At 43.0% G+C, this 21332-nt stretch overlaps 1 protein-coding gene across 3 annotated transcripts in view; it reads right to left on the minus strand.

Annotated features, from left to right (window-relative positions):
- Positions 1-21332, minus strand: part of LOC126094458 (semaphorin-2A-like) — an 816626-nt gene that overhangs the window by 216816 nt on the left and 578478 nt on the right. For all 3 annotated transcript variants that reach the window (XM_049908840.1, XM_049908839.1, XM_049908838.1), the window contains one exon: positions 18247-18298. In XM_049908840.1, coding sequence (XP_049764797.1) covers positions 18247-18298 — 52 coding nt within the window. The remainder of the gene's footprint in view (positions 1-18246; positions 18299-21332) is intronic.

Genomic DNA, 21332 nt, shown 5'->3' on the forward strand with positions numbered 1-21332 from the left:
TCAGGAGGGAATAGCTCATCCAGTATCATCCATCTTTCCAGTTACTGAGTTCAGTCGCGCCGCAGCCGTGGTAACAATAATCCCGTCGCATATGGTTCCACAGCCATAACACTTTGTTTAGAAAAGGTCATTGTCCTCGAGTGGCTGGAATATCCTCATTACATTGTACTGTCGACCGAGATACACTTATTCGTTATTACAAAATGGTGGATTGCAAATGACAACCAAACGCAGAAAAATACGTATTTTGAACTGTTTTTAGTGTTGTTAGCTGTTGTGGTGCTGTTTACAGAACTTCTTATGGGACTCTTACAATAAAATGATTTTTTTAAAGTTTTCTGTGTTTTACTTCCACTTGAATTGGATAATCAGTCCCCAGATTTAAAATTGTAAGATATTTAGAGCTGCTGATGTGGACTATAACCAAAATTTATTGGTTATGGGCTGTACATTAAAACTGAAGAACTTGCTAAAAGGTAGGAAACTGAGGAAACGGGACCCGGGTAAGTTGAAAGAACCAGAAGCTGTTCAGAGTTTTAGAGGTAGCATTAAGCAACGACAGACAAGAGCAGGGGAAAGGATTGCAGTAGAAGATGAGTTGGTAGCTTTGAGAAATGAAATAGAGGAAGCAGCAGACGATCAATCAGGTAAAAAGACATGGCCTAACAGAAATCCTTGGATAACACAGGAGATACTGAATTTAACTGAAAATATAAAAATGCTGTAAATGAAGCAGGCAAAAGGGAACACAAACGTCATAAAATTGGGGTAGACAGAAGGTGCAAAATGGCTAAGCAGGAATGGCTAAAGGACAAATGTAAGGATTCAGAAGCATATATCACTGGAGGAAAATTAGAGAGATCTTTGGAGAAAGTAAAAGCAGCTCTATGAATACCAAGGGGTCGAAATGGAAAGTCAGTCCTAAGCCAAGAACGTAAAGCTGAAATGTGGAAGGAGTATACAAGGGTGATGTACTTGAGGGTAATATTGTAGAAATGGAAGAGGGTGTAGATGAAGAGTAGATGGGAGATACGATATTCCGAGAAAAATTTGACAGGGCACTGAAAGACCTAAGTCGGAACAAGGCCCCTGGAGCAGACCACATAACGTCAGAACTACTGATAACCTTGGGGAACTAGCCATTACAAAACCCTTCCATCTGGTGTGCAAGATGTACAAGATCTGTATGAGACTGGCGACATACCGTCAGACTTTAAGAAGAACATAATAATTCCAATTCCAAAAATGCTGGTGCTGCCAGTTGTGAATATTAGCCAACTATCAGCTTAATAAGTCATGGTTGAAAAATACTAAGACGAATTCTTTACAGCAGAATGGAAAAACTGGTAGAAGCCGCCCTCGAGGAAAATCAGTTAGGATTCCGGAGAAATGTAGGAACATGCGAGGCAATACTGACTCTACGGCTTCTTTTAGCAGATAGGTTAAGAGAAGGCAAACCTACGTTTGTAGCATTTGTAGACTCAGAGGAAGTTTTTGACTATGTTGACTGGAATACTCTATTTGAAATTCTGGAAGTAGGAGGGGTAAAATATAGGGAGCGAAAGGCTATTTGGAACTTGTACAGGAACTATATGGCAGTTATAAGACTTGAGGGGCATAAAAGAGAAGTAGGAGTTGAGAAGGGAGTGAGACAGGGTTGTAGCAGTAAACGAAACCAAAGAAAAATTTGGAGTAGGAATTGATGTTTACGTAGACGAAATAAAAACTTTGAGTTTTCCGGATGACGTTCTCTCAGACACGGCGGAGGACTTGGAAGAGCTGTTGAGCGGAATGGATATGATTCTGAAAGGGGAATATAAGATGTATATCAACAAAAGTAAAACAACGATAACGGAATGTAGTCGAATTAAATCAGGTGAATCTGAAGAAATTAGTTTAGGAAAGAGGACACTTAAAGTAGCAGAAAAGTTCTGCTATTTGGGCAGCAAAATAACTGATGATGGTCGAGGTAGAGAGGACTTAAAATGCTGCCTGGCAATGGCAAGGAAAGCGTTTCTGCAGAAACCCACGCACACGGACCGTTATTTGCACCGGGATTCGAACCACCACCCACAACAGAAGCGGGGTTTTATCAAGACGTTAGCGGATAGAGCTAGAAATATTTGTGAACCTGGGTTGCTCGACACTGAGATGGAACATCTCCACAATGCACTAATGAAGAACGGATATTCGTCCGCCGAAATAAAACGTGCGTTGAGGCAGCCACGCAGAAATCATACTGACGTACAAGCTACTGCAAAATCTAAGGTTTTCCTGCCGTTTGTTAAAAATGTAACGGAAAGAATAGGGAAGATCTTGACGAAGCGGAATATTACCGTAATTTCAAGCCCAACAGGAAGATACAGGAATACCTTAAGCCCGCCAAGGACACTCGCAAACCACTGGAAAATGCTGGAGTGTATAGGATCCCATGCAGCTGTGGTGATGTTTATGTGAGTACCACTGAAAGAACTGTTTCTAAACGTTTGGAAGAGCACAAGGGAAATTGTAGAAGAGGAGAAACGGAACGATCAGCTGTTGCGGAGCATGCTTTCCAGCCAGGGAACCACAATATTCGTTTCGAGGAGACGCAAGTACTAGCGGCCACAAGCGGATATTAAGATAGGCTCTACAGGGAGGCAATCGAAATCGCTAAACACACAAATAATTTCAACTGAATGGAGGAGGGCGTGAAATTAAACGGTATATGGATGCCGGTGCTAAAGAAGATGTGTAGCACCCGTCCACTACTGGGTGATGGCAAAGGCGATCGACGGCGACGGACAGCGGCCAATTGCACTGACGTTTTCAAAACACGTGACGTCACGCCGCGGCGTGGGAGCGCGCGGACATGGAATTTAGCGGCAGTCAGTAGCGAGCCAGTGGGTGTGTTGGACCTTCCATCGAGCTGCGGACGCCCTTGAAGATGTCTCCCGCAGTCGGAGACGAAACGTTGGGAATCGACACAGAATTTATCAACCGACCACGGCATAACAACCCGGATAATTATAATGGACATGATAACTTCTGTAGTTCAGTAAATTATTGCCGGGGAGCCAAGAAGAAAAAATTTAATAAAGAAAATGGTAGTAGATGAGCATAATGAGAAATAAGCTATACGAAAGACACTAATGTAAGCCATTGTACGAGAACGTAACCTACTGAGCCCCAGATCCCTTTACCAACAGTCAACGTTTTCTCGTCTTTTACGGGATGCCGAAATGAAGATGAGGTGTTAGAATGCAGCAACAGGACATAAGAGTTGAGTTAATAACTGGAAAGGGGATAGTCGGATGTCGTGTTGAGTATTAGTCCGTTGTAAGAGCCAGTACCACTACTACAGAGTCACAATCGCATTTAAATGTATCCCCAGTGCACCATGAATGGCCCATAACTAATAACAGATTAACCCCAAAGCATTAACGTTCTGGTCTGACCTAAGCGTATCAGACAGTGAGCGTTGCCTTGCGACTGGCGTTCCCAGTCAACCCGCAGTTAAGCCCGGGTCTGGTGACCCAGATTCAATACTGTGGGATCAAGCGCTTAGCTGACGGACCTCATATCGCTGGATCACAGTGAACACTGCAATACACTCGATAGTAATTACACCTCGCACTGTTCTACGTAGTGCATGATCGACGCCATTACAGTGATTGATAGGCAATTCAGCCAACAATTACACGATATCGGATCTTTGTCATCGGTTTCCCGACACTTCTTCACAGCTGATGATCCAGCGGCTCAAATTAAATATACTGTGTAGGCTGGATGCAAGATGTCGTCTCTTGTCCACTCTCGGCTCAATTCGGACGATGATAATGGCAAAGGATGCGCTATAAGGTATAGTTGTGATTACTGTCCTCGGGTGCATTATGCAGCAACATACCCGAAGAAATGATTCTCTAGGACGCCTTTGCACATCACGATGACACCGTCTGCTCCGAATTGTATGTGATCTCAAAAGTAGCTAAAAGCAGTAACCGATTGTGATACTTCTTTTATTTTATTGGAGACTGGAGCTGTAAATTTAGCATTAAAATACCTGCCCACCGTTTTTCTGTGTGTGCCTGAGACGAAAGTGAAACAAAAAGTGTTTAATATTATTCTTTCTCTGTACGGAAGTAATTCTGGGCTTGGTTAATTTTAAGACAGTGCCTTGTAAATTGTAATTACTGATGGTCGCCAAGATGGCGGTGACCATTAAAGAGCTCCTTCGTTTGAAGCGCAGAGATACATTCGTGGGAGGTAGTTGCCGATTAGCACGAACTAGGTAATGACAACCTGACAGATCGTTCATCCGGAACTCAGTAGTAAGGCAGGAAGAGCTTTTTGTACGAACAGCCGTTTATGGCGGCAATAGAAAATAAATCCTGCCCTGACATTTTGTCGTTTTCTTGTTGGGAGCGAGTTTTTAAACAGGACACAGCAGAGTCATTGGCATCACTTCTGTCGGTGTCCTGAAGCAGTCAACACGTAGCATCTGTGTCTATCACAGAGGATCTTGTGGACAACCGTCGTCGGGACAATACGGAGAGATGCTACAGCTAGGTAATGTGCCATCGTGTTACGCTGTTGTTCCTCATTGACATTTCTGTCTCTGGCTAATCTCAACCTCATATACTACGTTTACATGCAGCACATCTTCCCTAACACGAAAATCGAATTTCGGAAACCGTTTTCCGCTGCCGTGTTTACATGTTATGGTTTGAAGCGGATTTGCTAGTCCTGATAAATATGGCGTCTGGAAAACAGCTGTTACAATTTATGATTTAGTCAGCGCAATCGCTATTTCTCTTCGATCAGACGAGGTGTAAACAGCTTCAGTCTAACATTTCTACTTATTCTTCACTGTACGAAAAGCCACTCTGTCCATAACAGCCGAAAATTTTGAAAAACAAGACGAAACTTGACAGCCAAAGTACGTTTCAAAACCGGTTGCATCTGCAAAGGAGCGAAAATCGGTTGCGGAAATGGAAATTTAGAATCGATTTTGAAGTGCTTAACGACCACCTAGAAGCAGTATTAGGTAATCCAGTTTTGGGAGTTCCATGTAAACAGGGTGATAGAAGCTTCATTGATCACATTTTTGTAACTTATATTTTGGTTGAAGCTTGATGTAAACTTTATATTTATACTGGCGCACTCTTCCCTCCAGATTACAGTGCTTAAACCTCCGTCGCAAGTAGCACTCCGTACAACAACAAGGCACGTACTGACTAGATTGTTTATGATCAGTAAAGCATCCGCAACGACCCGCCACGGTAGCCGTGTGCGCTAACGCGCTGCTTCCTGGACTCGGGTAGGCGCGCCGGCCCCGGATAGACGGCCCGGCGGATTGACGACGAAAGCCGGTGTGCCGGCCAGCGTGGATGTGGTTTTTAGGCGGCTTTTCACATCCAGCTAGATGAATACCGGGCTGGTCCCCAGGTTCCGCCTCGGTTACACAGCACGCAGACATCTAAACACATTCACACTATTTCATGGGTTCCACTAGACACAGACAGTTGGGGTACACTCATTCCGTCCTGGAGGGTACATGGTGGCGGCAGGAAGGGCATCCGGCCACCCCTTAAAATTAACATGCCAAATCCGATTAACCATGGCCGACCCTGCGTAACCGTGGGACAAGGCGCAAGCGATAAATAGATAGTGAAGCATCTGCAACAAAAGCGTGGGGAGGGGCAAGTGGCAAGAAGAGTATTGTCAAACGAACAGCTGACGCCATTATTCCGGGAAGCTGACCAAAATCGATGGGCAGTTTAAAGAAGAGAGGTAGAAAGGGTGCGACTGGAGGGTGGTTAATATTATTCCCTGCTACTTTTGTAAATATTGACTGCACAGTATATCGCAGTTGAGGAGTTGGATCTGGGTTCTTCCCACTGTTGTGACTGTAGTACTGCCATTCCTGACCAAATATCAGTCGACCACAATATTATTGCTCTGGAAATGAGGGAGCATCGGTCGGCTTATCGTGAGCTTTATCGTGATATTTCACCAAGAAATGGTGAATCACTTGCTAATATATCCACAACTGTATTGATATCATTCACTGTGCGATGTGCTTTGCTTAGTCAGCACTGTAGTTGTGAGACCTTAACTTTTCCCGGAGAATTGAATGTTCAAATAATTTACGGGTTTGCTGCCGGGTGACGTCGTCGACCACCGCCGATATTTCGGCAAGAGCACACCCTGCCATTCTCAAGGCACAACTGCCTGCTAGTTGTGCCTTGAGAATGGCTGGGTGTGCTCCTGCTGAAATATCGGCGGTGGTCGACGACGTCACCCGGCAACAAACCCGTAAATTATTTGAACACCACTGTAGTTGTTACTGTAGCCTCACCGAGTGTTTCCGATAGCTCCCACGGGATGTCAAGTGAAATAATATCGTGAGGTAGTACATCCATATTATTGGTTTCGATTAATCAGTGTTCACAATAACTGTTTGACACACACCTGCAAGTAGGACCGCGTCATATGGTTCCAAGGCCACACGGTATGGCATCCCCCACATTGGGTTCCAGTTGTTAGTGAAAGCTGTGGGCAGGCGAGGAGCAGCAACACACGAAAGTGGTATTCAGTCATAAATGGAAACCGCAATAATGTGTATGTTCTGGCAGGATTGATTTATTTATTAACCAGTTTTCTGGTTACAAGGCCATATCAGACTTTAACTGTCTATCGTTGTAAAAAAGATTAATGTATTTGTAAACAACGCTGGATAAGACGTAACAATATGTCTCATCTTCAAAGACGAGATTTACTGTCTGCCTCAGTGCAGATGAGTAAGTTGTTTAAGTCTGATGATGGCCCTATAAGCTGAAAACCAGTTAACTAAATAAATTAATCCTGTAGAACAAACACAATATTGTGTTTTTCATTTATCATTATTTTGTTCTACCTAGAAGCGACGGAAGAATTCATTAACATGGTACTCATTCCTCCAAATGGATTTCCCCATGACATTTTTGTGTTGCGAGAAATGGCGTCAACGCATACTTGCTCTACTGACAACTTTGCGGCAGCCCCTCCATCATCTTTACATATCCCACATTAAAATAGCCTGTAATTTAAACTGTCGACGACTTCCTCGTCATTTCAGTCTTGCAGCTTGTCAACCTGAACTCAAGCCTCTCATAAAAGATATCTGGCGTGCTACTACTCATGAATATTGGCCTTTGTTCAGTGCCAGTTTCTTTTGTTCTTAAAAGGTACTGAAGAAAAACTAGACTACTCACATTAATAAGGAAATATTTAGCAGGTGCAGACATCGCGCCACGCGGGATTAGGCGAGCGGTCTCAGGCGCTGCAGTCATGGACTGTGCTGCTGGTCCTGGCGGAGGTTCGAGTCCTCCCTCGGGCGTGGGTGTGTGTGTTTGTCCTTAGGATAATTTAGGTTAAGTAGCGTGTAAGCTTCAGGACTGATGACCTTAGCAGTTAAGTCCCATAATATTTCACACACATTTGAATTGCAGACATCGCCTGCCGGGAACATAGCGACCATTATCATTACGTGCAGAACACCCAGGTAAAGGTCGCATTGTCTTGGATGTATTAGTTTTGGTCGTCAGACGCGAGCTTCTCAGACATTCATAGCTCTAGTGACAACACGTTACAGGTTAAAAGTATTGCTCGGAAATATTGTCAATACAACACCTGAGGCTGAGTTTTGTACATTAAAGAAATATACTTAAGACCGAAAACATCCTAAGTTTCGCCTGGTGGCGTTTCAGGTATGTATGTAATAAGGAAAGTACGTAGACGATGCAGAGAAGTGTTTTGAACCACTGGAAGCAACGAAGAAGACTGAAATCGAGTCCTGGTTCGAAGAAGACCGCCAATAACTGACCATATTTGGTTAATATTGTACTGGAAACCAAGAAGGACACGAGTGAGAAGCCAGGATTGGATTGGCAGTGCCTGCGTAAGCTAAGCGTAGCTGCAAGCGTTCGGGTCAATCTAGCGACGCCACGGGGCGCAAGTGGGAAAATCCACTGTCGGAAGGGACTTTGACAAAGGGCAGACTGTTATGGCCCGGGGCCTATGAAACAGCATGTCTGTTAAGGCGAAGCTGATCGGCGTGCTGCTAGGAGCATCTGAGGAATTTGGCTGACAAACGGCGAAAATACGAGTAGGCGAGAGGGTGTCGGACATCCACGCCTCATCACAGAATGTGAAGCTCAAACGCTTAACCGCTCTGTGTAGTGGTATAAACGGCGATCTGGGGCAGATCTGACGACAGGACACAGTTCTGGTGCATGCAAACGTGTTTCGTAGCACACCGTTACACATACACCGTTGAACATGGTGCTCCGCAACAGACGAGCCCTATAGGTATTTCTGTGTTGACTCTACGACATCGTTGGTTTATGACTGTAATGGACACGGGACCATCGAGATTTGCTGGTAGATCAGTAGAAACCTCTGAACGTGTGATACGATGCATCACGCATCTTGTTACACCCCCGATGTTCATGTCCAGATACGCCGTCAACTAGGCGAACGGCTACTCGGAACATGCACCGCGCCGCGGTCGCAAGTCGGTGAGCGCAGCAATGCAGTGGGGGACATTCACATGGACTTCCGTGGAAACTGTAGTAGGAATTGAAGTTACCACGACGGCTGTGGATTAAGTGAATATTATTGCAGACCATCTGCATCCCTTCATGCCTGATGTCTTATCGGCGGAGATGGCATCTGGCATCTACCAGCAAGATAGTTTTACGTCTGTCAAGGTCACCATACGCTACAGTGGTTTAAAGAGCTTGATAGTGAGCTTGAGTGGATGTCTTGGTCACAGAATTTACCTGATATGACCTTGGTAGAACACATCTGGGACTCTCAGCGTCCACAAATCACTGCCCGAAATGCGTCAACTGTGTTTAGACATCTGGTGCCACACACCTCCAGAAACCTACCAACAACTTGCCGAATACTCGCCACGCAGAATCGTTACTGCATTTCGCTCCAGAGGTGGACAAACATTCTACTAAGCCGGCGGTAAAAATGTTTTGGATCATCAGTGTATTTGTTGTCCAGTATCACAGTATTTCTCAGTCTTGTGACAGTTTTCATCAAACTCTATCAGCTCTGTGACAGTGGACGAGAATGTAGCTGTACGTTAGTGATCGCCATCAGTCACATAATATTATTAATTTGTAAGTGTTTTTGGTCATTTGGGCATTGCGCTATAGGTTTCGGCCTTTTGTCGACCATCTGATGTCTTATTAAAATTAAATTAAACACAGAACACATATGTATACTATGAAACGAAATAAAAGGGCTTTTCTAAATTACTGCTGGAAAAAGGCAACTACAAGAACTTCATTAGGATAGTTTTACTTTATTTGATGCTGTACTCAAGTGATTAGTGTTAAAAGAAAGCATAACAAGATACAGGTGACGAGTGAAATCCCGAAACGTCTAGTGTAATGCCCTAATGAACAATAAAACCGAATTAGGTATTAATATCACTTCATTGTTTGGGGCCATAAACAAAAAAATGTTCAAATGTTTGTGAAATCTTATGGGACTTAAGTGCTAAGGTCATCAGTCCCAAAGCTTACACACTACTTAACCTAAATTATCCTAAGGACAAACACACACACCCATGCTGAGGGAGGACTCGAACCTCGGCCAGGACCAGCCGCACAGTCCATGACTACAGCGCTCTAGACCGCTCGGCTAATCCCGGGCGGCGGCCATAAACATACAACTACATTTTTGTCATAGACGACCCAAAGACAATACTTTTCACAATGGACGTACCATCTACTACAGAGATATTGTTGCCCTCCACCGGAAGGCAACAACCGTGGACTTCAAGGAAAACAAAAACCGAAAGCGTTTTAAACAACTGCAAAAAACGAATAACAAAGTACGTGGACTGAAATGGCGTCCTCTTTTGAAGAACACCACTACCAACTGAACGTATTTTGTTAGTTTCAGACAACCTCGTAAGGTCGTGAGTGAGGTGCCAGGATAGGACTGGCATTAATTACGCACTGCCCGTGTGAGTTGTGGATAGCTTGAAAGACGTATACATTGCCGGCGATGGGCGAGGCATGACAGAATCTCTGACCAGAGAGTAGTTTATCGTTAGCTGTTGCTAGTCTGCGCTTGACCGCGCGAGTCGACAGTAGTAGTTGCCAGTCGACAGTAGTCTTCAGTCCGTGCTAGTCCGTGCTAGTCGGCGGGAGTCGGCACGCGTCGGCTGTGTGCTCTGCTCGCGACTCTGGTCAGGACTCTGGAGGATGAGTATTGTTGTAGAAGGTAAAGAAGCAGCCTTGCGCATATTTAATAATGTATGTTAATTGTAATTTAATTTGTTCAAAGAAATGCCCCAATAATAATTTTTACAATATAAAGCAACTCTTTTAAAGAAAAGCATTCATTTCAATTTAAAGAATTTCCAATCCATTATCATTGCATCCAATAATCAAAAAAAAAAAAAAAATATACGCCAGCATTGCACGAAGCTGTGTCGAAAAATTGCAACTTAAGAGCAGATATAATTGCAGTTTTATTAAGGTACGAATTTTTGCTTTTTTTATCCAGAATACAAGGCCGAAGGTCAGCGCTGCTGTCCTCATAAAATTTATCAGGTTGCTGAACTTTTTCATTATTTTGCTGTTTAGGAATTTTTATGTTTCGAACTTGATGTTGGATGAGAGAAGAGTTTTGTGGGAACATTAAATGTGAATGCATTTCTGCACACATACAATAAATCGGAGCCAATTTTGTTCAGAGCTTACAATATTAGAAAAATTCACTTAATTATTATTATTTTTTGTGGCGAGGCTACGCTTGGCTCTCATTGTTTATACACTGCGGGGAGGTTACAAGCTGCAAGCCTTCCGCTAGCCCTATGACAAGGAGATGCTCCAACCAGTGGAAGTCTCTTAGCGGAGCTTCACCGCTCAGCCAATTGGTTTAGACTAGGGGCGGTATGACCATTAGGAACGTGTTTTGCGAAAAGACTGTACGTTTGGCGTCTTGCTTGCAGCTGCGTTCCCATGACACCAGAAGCGGCTGGTGGAAATTTTTCTGTGTGCTGTTGAGAGTCGCCACGATATTTACGGGACCCACCATCGAATCGAATTCCAGAGGAAGGAAGCAATAAAACAATCGCTGGCAATGTCAGGGAATATCACCAATTGTGGAGTCACATCTGTGGCACATGAAACGCCGTCTTCGCTAACCAGAAGAGGAAATCGGAAAGATCACCTTATTTGGAAGCCAAGCAACGAAAAATGTTTACGATTCCATCTTGTGGTCGGATGCTGAAACTCTTCCGAATTCTCTTGCGGTCTGTGGAAGAGAAATGTTGATATCATATTGAAAGACCTGTGACCTCCTACATTAAGGACGCGGAACGACGGAATGACATGCATCTTCTACATCCATGTCCAAGCCTACACACATACTCTGCAAAACACTGAGAACTCCGTGGCAGAGGGTGCTTAGCATCGTATCACATGTTAGGGTTTTCTCCGTTCCAGTCACATATGGAGTGCGAGGAGAATGCCTGTCTAAATGTCTGTTTTGTTTTCATGGTCCCTACGGAAGCGATTCAGGGAGTCTGAAGAATATCTCTAAATTCTTCACTCAGTACTGGTTCTTGAAATTTTCTAAGTAGGTTTTTGCGAAATAATTTGCATTCATTTTCAAAAGTCTGCCATTTACATTTTTCAATATTTCTATGACGCTGTCCCGTAACTCAAACAAATATGAGACCATTCGTGCCGCCCATCTTACTAAATGTTCAGTCTCAGCGGTTCTAGGCGCTCAGTCCGGAACCGCGCGACTGCTACGGTCGCAGGTTCGAATCCTGCCTCGGGCATGGATGTGTGTGATGTCCTTAGGTTAGTTAGGTTTAAGTAGTTCTAAGTCCTAGGGGACTGATGACCACAGATGTTAAGTCCCATAGTGCTCAGAGCCATTTGAACCATTTGATCTAAATGTTCAGTATCCCGTGTTAATCCTAAATGATTTGTCTCCCACACACTTGAGCGTTATTCTAAGACGGGACATACGAGTGACTTGTAAGCAGTCTCCTGTGTAGACTGGCTGCACTTTCCCCACAGTGTTCTGTCAATTAACCGCAAAAGCAGACCACCTAATTCTTTCTCCTGACCCCAGTATATGCAGCGTAAAGCACTCTGAATGTAAAAGCCATGCCGGATTTAAGTTATTCAGCTCCATGAACAATTGAACTTGTAATTAATGTCGGTTATCCGAGTGAATAAATCCATTTCGCGTAGACGGTTCTTAACTTAGAGAAAATCAAAGTACTCAATCCATTGTTCTTTATTTCCAATCAGGATATGCATATCGCCACCTCCAAAACAACCTTTGATTAATGTGTACATGAATGCACGTTCGTTTTCAGACAACGATGAAATCCCTGTTCCAAGGTGTCTGGTGTCCCACACTTATTAAGCACACAAATGTTGATGATGAAAAATGCATATATCCTCACTGATCCATTTATAGGAAGTGCAGTGCACTATTAGGCTGCATCAATCACTTTCTTGTATGGCTGATCAATTTTTACGCAACTTTTCACAGTTTGTGAACAAAATTCAATCCTCCCCCATACTCACGAAAAAAAGAAAAACAGTCTCGTATTAGTAAGGAACGACAAACAGTTCCTCGGTAATGTGGTCAGTCTCACTTCTTTTTTGTGCGACTTGATACGTTATTTAAATTAGCAGTTACAGTGAGATGTCATAACGGTTATTCGATTGCTACAGGCTCGTGCCATATTCGGTATTGCGATAATGACGCTATTCAGGCAATCCTATTCTAAGTGTATGGTTTCAAAGATTTCTAACACCTGGTAAAATAATTTTGCACCTCCTACGCCTTCCAGAGATTTCAGTAACTTGCAGCGTATGTCGTCCACTTCTGCTGCTGTTTTTCAGTGTATTTCAATGAGTGCTCTGTCAAACTGATTCTACACCAACTTATTCCTCTATTCCATCCCGCTTCGGGACTTATCTTCTCATACATATCTGCGATGTACTACCTCCCCTCCAAATAATTTGTTTCCCCGTGGAGAACGAGAGTCTTATACTGGTAGCCCTTTACCTCAGTAAAAACGAACTTCTCAGAAGATATCAAGTTAAGCCTCCTTACAGGTGCGTCAATTTTCCCACTACCATTTTGTTCTTTACTTTTCTCTCATATCGGTATTCATAGCTGCAAGTAGGGTTGCATCCATGAAGTCTGAAACACGGCATGCATTTTACATACTTTCGGGGAGGCAGAATTCTCATTAAAAGTTTATATTAAGCAATTGAAAGTATTGATTCTACACATGCGACTCACAGGTACCTACGACCATGATACACTTCAATACAACCTCATATCGTCTGCAACATGAGCTGCTGTAGACGAAATACACTGACGGAAAAAAAAATCGCAGCACCAAGAAGGAGTTGTGCGACATAAACGAAACTTGACAGGCGCGTATATACATCTGAAAGTTGATATCTATTCACATTTCGCGTCAGTCGCTTTGAGCAGGGGCTAGTAGTGGCACTATGAAAACGCAGATCGGGTTCTCTTTAAACACATGCTGTAACGGCTGTGAGCGCTAGTTATCTTTAAGACTGGACGTGGTGAGTAGATGTTGGTCAACAATGCTTTTAAGACGACAAAGACGCCATTAACAACAACTCACTGAGTTTGAACGAGAAGTGGGATGTTCCTCCTGCGAAACTGCAGAAAGACTTGGCCGGAATCTAGTCACAGTATACAGGGTGAGTCACCTAACATTACAGCTGGATATACGAAACCACATCAAATACTGACGAATCGATTCCACAGACCGAACGTGAGGAGAGGGGCTAGTGTAATTGTTTAATACAAACCATACAAAAATGCACGGAAATATGTTTTTAACACAAACCTACGTTTTTTTAAATGGAACCCCGTTAGTTTTGTTAGCACATCTGAACATATAAACAAATACGTAATCAGTGCCGTTTGTTGCATTGTAAAATGTTAATTACGTCCGGAGATATTGTAACATAAAGTTGACGCTTGAGTACCACTCCTCTGCTGTTCGATCGTGTGTATCGGAGAGCACCGAATTACGTAGGGATCCATGCTAACACCTTTTTATTGGTCTTTTTCACTGACGCACATGTACATTACCATGAGGGGAGAGGTACACGTACACTCGTGGTTTCCGTTTTCAATTACGGAGTGGAATAGAGTGTGTCCCGACATGTCAGGCCAATAGATGTTCAATGTGGTGGCCATCATTTGCTGCACACAATTGCAATCTCTGGCGTAATGAATGTCGTACACGCCGCAGTACATCTGGTGTAATGTCGCCGCAGGCTGCCACAATACGTTGTTTCACATCCTCTGGGGTTGTAGGCACATCACGGTACACATTCTCCTTTAATGTACCCCACAGAAAGAAGTCCAGAGGTGTAAGATCAAGAGAACGGGCTGGCCAATTTATGCGTCCTCCACGTCCTATGAAACGCCCGTCGAACATCCTGTCAAGGGTCAGCCTAGTGTTGATTGCGGAATGTGCAGGTGCACCATCATGCTGATACCACATACTTCTGTACCTAAGGTCCATCACCGTTCCCTTTGGACCCCTACGTAATTCGGTGCTCTCCGATACACACGATCGAACAGCGGAGGAGTGGTACTCAAGCGTCTACTTTAGGTTACAATATCTCCGGATATAATTAACATTTTACAGTGCAACAAACGGCACTGATTACGTATTTGTTTATACGAGGGCAGTTCAATAAGTAATGCAACACATTTTTTTTCTCGGCCAATTTTGGTTGAAAAAACCGGAAATTTCTTGTGGAATATTTTCAAACATTCCCGCTTCGTCTCGTATAGTTTCATTGACTTCCAACAGGTGGCAGCGCTGTACGGAGCTGTTAAAATGGCGTCTGTAACGGATGTGCGTTGCAAACAACGGGCAGTGATCGAGTTTCTTTTGGCGGAAAACCAGGGCATCTCAGATATTCATAGGCGCTTGCAGAATGTCTACGGTGATCTGGCAGAGGACAAAAGCACGGTGAGTCGTTGGGCAAAGCGTGTGTCATCATCGCCGCAAGGTCAAGCAAGACTGTCTGATCTCCCGCGTGCGGGCCGGCCGTGCACAGCTGTGACTCCTGCAATGGCGGAGCGTGCGAACACACTTGTTCGAGATGATCGACGGATCACCATCAAACAACTCAGTGCTCAACTTGACATCTCTGTTGGTAGTGCTCTCACAATTGTTCACCAGTTGGGATATTCAAAGGTTTGTTCCCGCTGGGTCCCTCGTTGTCTAACCGAACACCATAAAGAGCAAAGGAGAACCATCTGTGCGGAATTGCTTGCTCGTCATGTGGCTGAGGGTGACAATTTCTTGTCAAAGATTGTTACAGGCGATGAAACATGGGTTCATCACTTCGAACCTGAAACAAAACGGCAATCAATGGAGTGGCGCCACACCCACTCCCCTACCAAGAAAAAGTTTAAAGCCATACCCTCAGCCGGTAAAGTCATGGTTACAGTCTTCTGGGACGCTGAAGGGGTTTTTCTGTTCGATGTCCTTCCCCATGGTCAAACGATCAACTCTGAAGTGTATTGTGCTACTCTTCAGAAATTGAAGAAACGACTTCAGCGTGTTCGTAGGCACAAAAATCTGAACGAACTTCTCCTTCTTTATGACAACGCAAGACCTCACACAAGTCTTCGCACCCGAGAGGAGCTCACAAAACTTGAGTGGACTGTTCTTCCTCATGCACCCTACAGCCCCGATCTCGCACCGTCGGATTTCCATATGTCTGGCCCAATGAAGGACGCAATCCGTGGGAGGCACTACGCGGATGATGAAGAAGTTATTGATGTAGTACGACGTTGGCTCCGACATCGACCAGTGGAATGGTACCGTGCAGGAATACAGGCCCTCATTTCAAGGTGGCGTAAGGCCGTAGCATTGAATGGAGATTACGTTGAAAAATAGTGTTGTGTAGCTAAAAGATTGGGGAATAACCTGGTGTATTTCAATGCTGAATAAAACAACCCCTATTTCAGAAAAAAATGTGTTGCATTACTTATTGAACTGCCCTCGTATGTTCAGATGTGCTAACAAAACTAACATGGTTCCATTTAAAAAACCGTAGGTTTGTGTTAAAAAACATATTTCCGTGCATTTTTGCATGGTTTGTATTAAACAATTACACTAGCCCCTCTCCTCACGTTCGGTCTATGGAATCGGTTCGTCAGTATTTGATGTGGTTTACGAAATATATCCAGCGGTAACGTTAGGTGACTCACCCTGTATGATTGATGGCAGTCGTGGTCACGAGAATGTATGGTGTCAAGAAGCTCCGGACAACCACGTGGCACTATAGAGAAGAAAGACTATGATGTTACGTGTGTGAGTCTGGCGCATTGTACTTCGGTTACAGAAGCAATCTGAGCAGCAGTTGGCGCCACAGTGACACAACGGTCTGTTACAAATTGGTTATATCAAGGACAGCCCAGAGCCAGTTGCCCTCTAGCGGGCATTCCATTGACCCCAAGCCACTACCGCTTGCGACTTCAGTGGTGTCATGCAAGAGCTCACTGGAGGGCAGAGCGGTGGTCTTTTGTGTTTTCTGATGAAAGCCGGTTCTGCGTCGGTACCAGTAATGGCCGTGTGTTTATTAGGAGGAGACTAGTTCAGGGCCTGCAACCAACCTGTTTGCGTACTTTACATAAAGGACCTACACCAGGCGTTACGGTCTGAGGTGCGATTTCGTATGGCAGCAGCACTACTCTTGTGGTTTTTTCATGCAACATAACTGCAAATTTTTGCGTCAGTCTGGTGATTCGACTCTTGTGCTGACATTCATGAACAGCATATGAGGGGTGTTTTCCAACAGGATAACGCTCGACCACATACCGCTGTTGTAACCCAACTTGTTCTACAGCGTGTCAACATGTTGGTTTGGCCCGCTCGATCACCAAAACTGTCTTCAACTTAGCACATATCTGACGTCATCGGATTACAACTCCAGCATCATCCACAAGCAGCATTAACCCTCCCTGTTTTGACTGCCGGCCGAGCGGTTCTAGGCCCTTCAGGCTGGGACCGCGCGACCGCTACGGTCGCAGGCTCGAATCCTGCCTCGGCATGGATGTGTGTGTGATGTCCCTAGGTCAGCTAGGGTTACGTAGTTCTAAGTCTAGGGGACTGATGACCTCAGATGTTAAGTCCCATAGTCCTTAGTGCTACTTGAATCATCTGTTTCGACTTACCAAGTAGAACAGGCATGGAGCTTCATTCCACAAACTGACATCCGGCACGTGTGCAACACGATACATGCACGATTGCATTCCTACATTGAACATTCTGACCGCTACACCGGTTAAGAAAGTCCCAGCATTTCATATTTGCAATGGCTTATCTCGCACTTAAATTAACCTGTGATCTTGTATTTTAACCAGCCAAATATGTTACCTAGACAAATGCATTCCCGAAATTTCGTTACCATACGTTAATTATTTTTTGGTGCTGCGATTTTCTTTTCCGTCAGTGTAATTGCATATCTAATACGTCGTGGTAAGCAAATTGCAAATGTGACATTTTGTACAAATGGTACATTACAGTAGAATGACATGCCTATAGTCATTATTACTTGCGTTTCGCTGCAAAACAAAATAGTTTTTGTCCAAATAAAAAGAGCAATTAATAATTAATTAAAATAATATGCTCTCCTGGCAGACTCCCAGATTTTTTGTGTTGCTATAGTGACTTTTTATTCTGAAATGACCTCTGAATATTAGCCCCAGAGTGAAATCAGTGATGGTGATTTGTTAGTTCAAAAATGGTTCAATTGACTCTGAGCACTACGGGACTTAACATCTGAGGTCATCAGTCCCCTAGAACCTAGAACTACTTAAACCTAACTAACCTAAGGACATCACACACATCCATGCCCGAGGCAGGATTCGAACCTGCGTCCGTAGCAGTCAGGCGGCTACGGACTGAAGCCCCTAGAACTGCTCAGCAACCGCGGCCGGCTGATTTGTTAGTCACTGAACTGAAAAATTATTTTATTTCATCAATCAAGCTAGTCAGTGTACAGTGAAACTGCTGCTACGCTAATGGCCCGTAATAATATTTCTCTACCCCGTTTATGTACTATAGTGCTTTTTTTTGCGTGTTATTTCTCTAAAGAAAGAGAAAGGCATCAAAATCTGAGAATGGTAACAAAACGTGTCTATACTTACATCGCACAGCGACTGACTGATGTTGTTGAGGTTCAGTCTGAAGACGCGATCCCTGTGAACAACAGAACACAACGTGAGGACTATCAGGAAAATCTGTTTTTCTGGCATTGTCTATCACAACTTACTTACGGAGAATTATTTATTATACGTCCAGTGTGAATATATTGTTGATAGTGAGTATTAACTTTTCTTTTACATTACTGCATTATAGTGTCACGATCCATTCTTTTTTATCTTTGACGTTATTGCTTTGGACAGACACGACATGTACATAATAGGTTTTTTATGAGTTAATGTGTTGATTATTAAGACATCTAGTTATTCAACTGTTTATGCTGCTCAACATATTCGTAGTTACTAACACATTCATTCACTTATGTACTGTGTTTTCCTTTTATGTAAATCTTTGTTGTTTTTTAAGTAAATGTAATATGTACGCAAAATTGCTAAGCGAGTCAGAGATCACAATAATATCGATGGTCAATTTGAACGGTAGACCCTCTGACAAAGAGTGCGTGGGCTGAGACGTGATTGTTGTTGCTAGCTCACTGAGGGAGATATGCGAACAAATAAACTTCTGACATCCGTATAATGTTCTGTGAGAACAAAAGCAGCTCCTTCAGGTGGATCAAATGTGTTTTGGACGTTCGAACGAAAACGAAAGACGATTGTGGCGGCTTTCAGCCAGCATGCAACCAGCAGAAGCAGACATTCATCAAACCGATTGGAAGATAATGGAAGTACTTGGGTATTTATGAATATGCTACACCGTCACTACCACCAACGCCATCTAACAGCAGACATCGCTGCAAGACGTTCAGCAAGCACAGCTAAGTGACTTTATACCTCGTACCTCACTGTAGGCAAAGACTTCATTTTCTTTTTGAAGGATGTGCGTACTTTCATTTTGTATGTACAGCAATATGTATCGTTGGTTGAACTTTGATGTGGTTGTACAAATGTCACATATTTTCTTGTTAACAGCCACTCACGATATCTTATTTGTCATTGTGTCTTCTTATGCTTTTTGAGGGATGTGTTCGTGCATGTGTATGGTTTGGTAATGAAATGTATGTATCTTTGTGTTGCACTCTATGAAAGACGCGCGAGATGTAGCTTCCGCCACTACGACTTTTGGCATTCGGAAATCATAAAACCACATGCTGTATCTTACTAAAAACTTCACAGAGGGAGGGTAACATCAACGTGAGAGCCAGGCGATTACGGAGCGCCTGATTTCTGAAAATTGTCGCACTGCATTTTCTTGAAGGCGTGGATGAACTGATTGATCTTTCACTCATATCTGTCGTTATTACGGTTTATGTGGGTTTACATCGTGAAAGTGGTTATATTGTTTACATAATTTACATTTTTTGAGCCCGCTTCTTAATGGTGGACGTGACTTTTCAAATATATGGGACACAGATGAAGGTTTTACGCTTCTAAAATGGTTCATGCTATTTTATTAAGAATTTGGTGCGAATGTTTTGGCTCGTTTTCGACAGCCTGGTCGAAATTTAATAAATTAACTGTGAAAAGTCGCGTAGTGGCTGGATTTTATAGGCAATATCAGCTGTTACGGAAACTGGAATATTTCTTTCTATCGATATATATTCCAGTAACATTCTTTTTGCCGCCAAACCAGCTTCATTTTAAAATTACGAGATTTAGAAAACAATTTACAAAGCCAAGTTTTTACGTTGTCTCATTACAGTTTTAAATAATCATTCTGACAGCTGTCGTTGAGGGATACCTATCAGATCTACTTGGTTCTACAGTGAAGGCTATTTCATATTGCCATTGTTCAATGTTTATCAATCTTTTATTACTGTCTGGTCGTGAGCACAGTAATAGAATTCCAGCTGCTCCTCTTCCCGGGTTCGATTCCCGGTGAAGTCAGGGATTTTCTCTGTCTCGTAATGACTAGGTGTTGTGTGATCTCCTTTGATTAGTTAGGTTTAAGTAGTTCTAAGTCCTAGGGGACTGATGACCATAGATGTTAAGTCCCATAGTCCTCAGAGCCATTTGAACTTTTTTTTTTTTTTCCTGTGCCACCTTGCAATAGTATCTTAAGAACGAATCGGTAAATGGTTTCGCAGTAGTCAAATTTCCTAATTCTTTCGCAGTTCTCTTTCGATGATAGGTATGTCCAAATAGTAATTAGTTCTTTGACTGTTAGAACGATGTAGTAATGTAATTATACAAGTAATCATTTTCGTGCTGCCAAATACGGATTTACGTATCCAAGAATATCTTGAGTGCATCTTTATGATTTGCTTAATGAATTATAAAGCTCGTCACTGTGTCAGTGTTACGTCTTTATAAACACTGTTCGGTGCTGATCAAAGCGGAAGAAAATAATACTTTAGAATGGACAGGACTATATCCTAGTAAGCGCTGTAAACTATTTTCTGAGGTTGTTAGCAAAAATCTGGTTTGTCACATTCCAAAAATTGTTGATCTGGATGCATAATCTTGCGAGCAACAAAAAGAGGTTGAAACTTCGTTTGTGCTTATATAAAAACATGTTTAATTTTCGGACCTTAGACTTTGAAGCTGTAAATGGATAACTGACAAGTAATTGAATAGTCTAATGAATACAGATTCTAATTGTAATGAAACAACATGAAAACTTGGCTTTGTAAATAGTTTTGTTTTCTAAATCTAGTAATTTGAAAATAAGACTGGTTTGGAGGCAAAAAGAATCCAAAGTTGAAAATGTTACTGGAATATATACCGATTAGTTCACTGTATAGAATTCATTAGACAAACATAGTATTCTGGTGTTCACTAACGGTTAATTATTCACGATGTATTAATATTGCAGGATGCCCTTCACTAAGACAGAGTAAAAAAATTATATTAGTTCTCAAGTACCTCTTCCTGGGAGAGAAATGAATGGACGACGTTTCACTAGAAATAAAGGCTAGTTCTTTCGGCAGTTTTGTCTAGCCGTGATACATTCGTCTACCTCCGCTGGCTTTCTGCAACAGGCGATGACAGAGTTTCAAAACAGTTTTACTAGCATGCCATATTCTCTGTGCGAATTCGTTGTCGATTCATACAAATGTAATCTTTTTGTATCA

This window comes from Schistocerca cancellata, chromosome 8 (assembly GCF_023864275.1).
Source record: "Schistocerca cancellata isolate TAMUIC-IGC-003103 chromosome 8, iqSchCanc2.1, whole genome shotgun sequence".
Taxonomy (NCBI): Eukaryota; Metazoa; Arthropoda; class Insecta; order Orthoptera; family Acrididae; genus Schistocerca; species Schistocerca cancellata.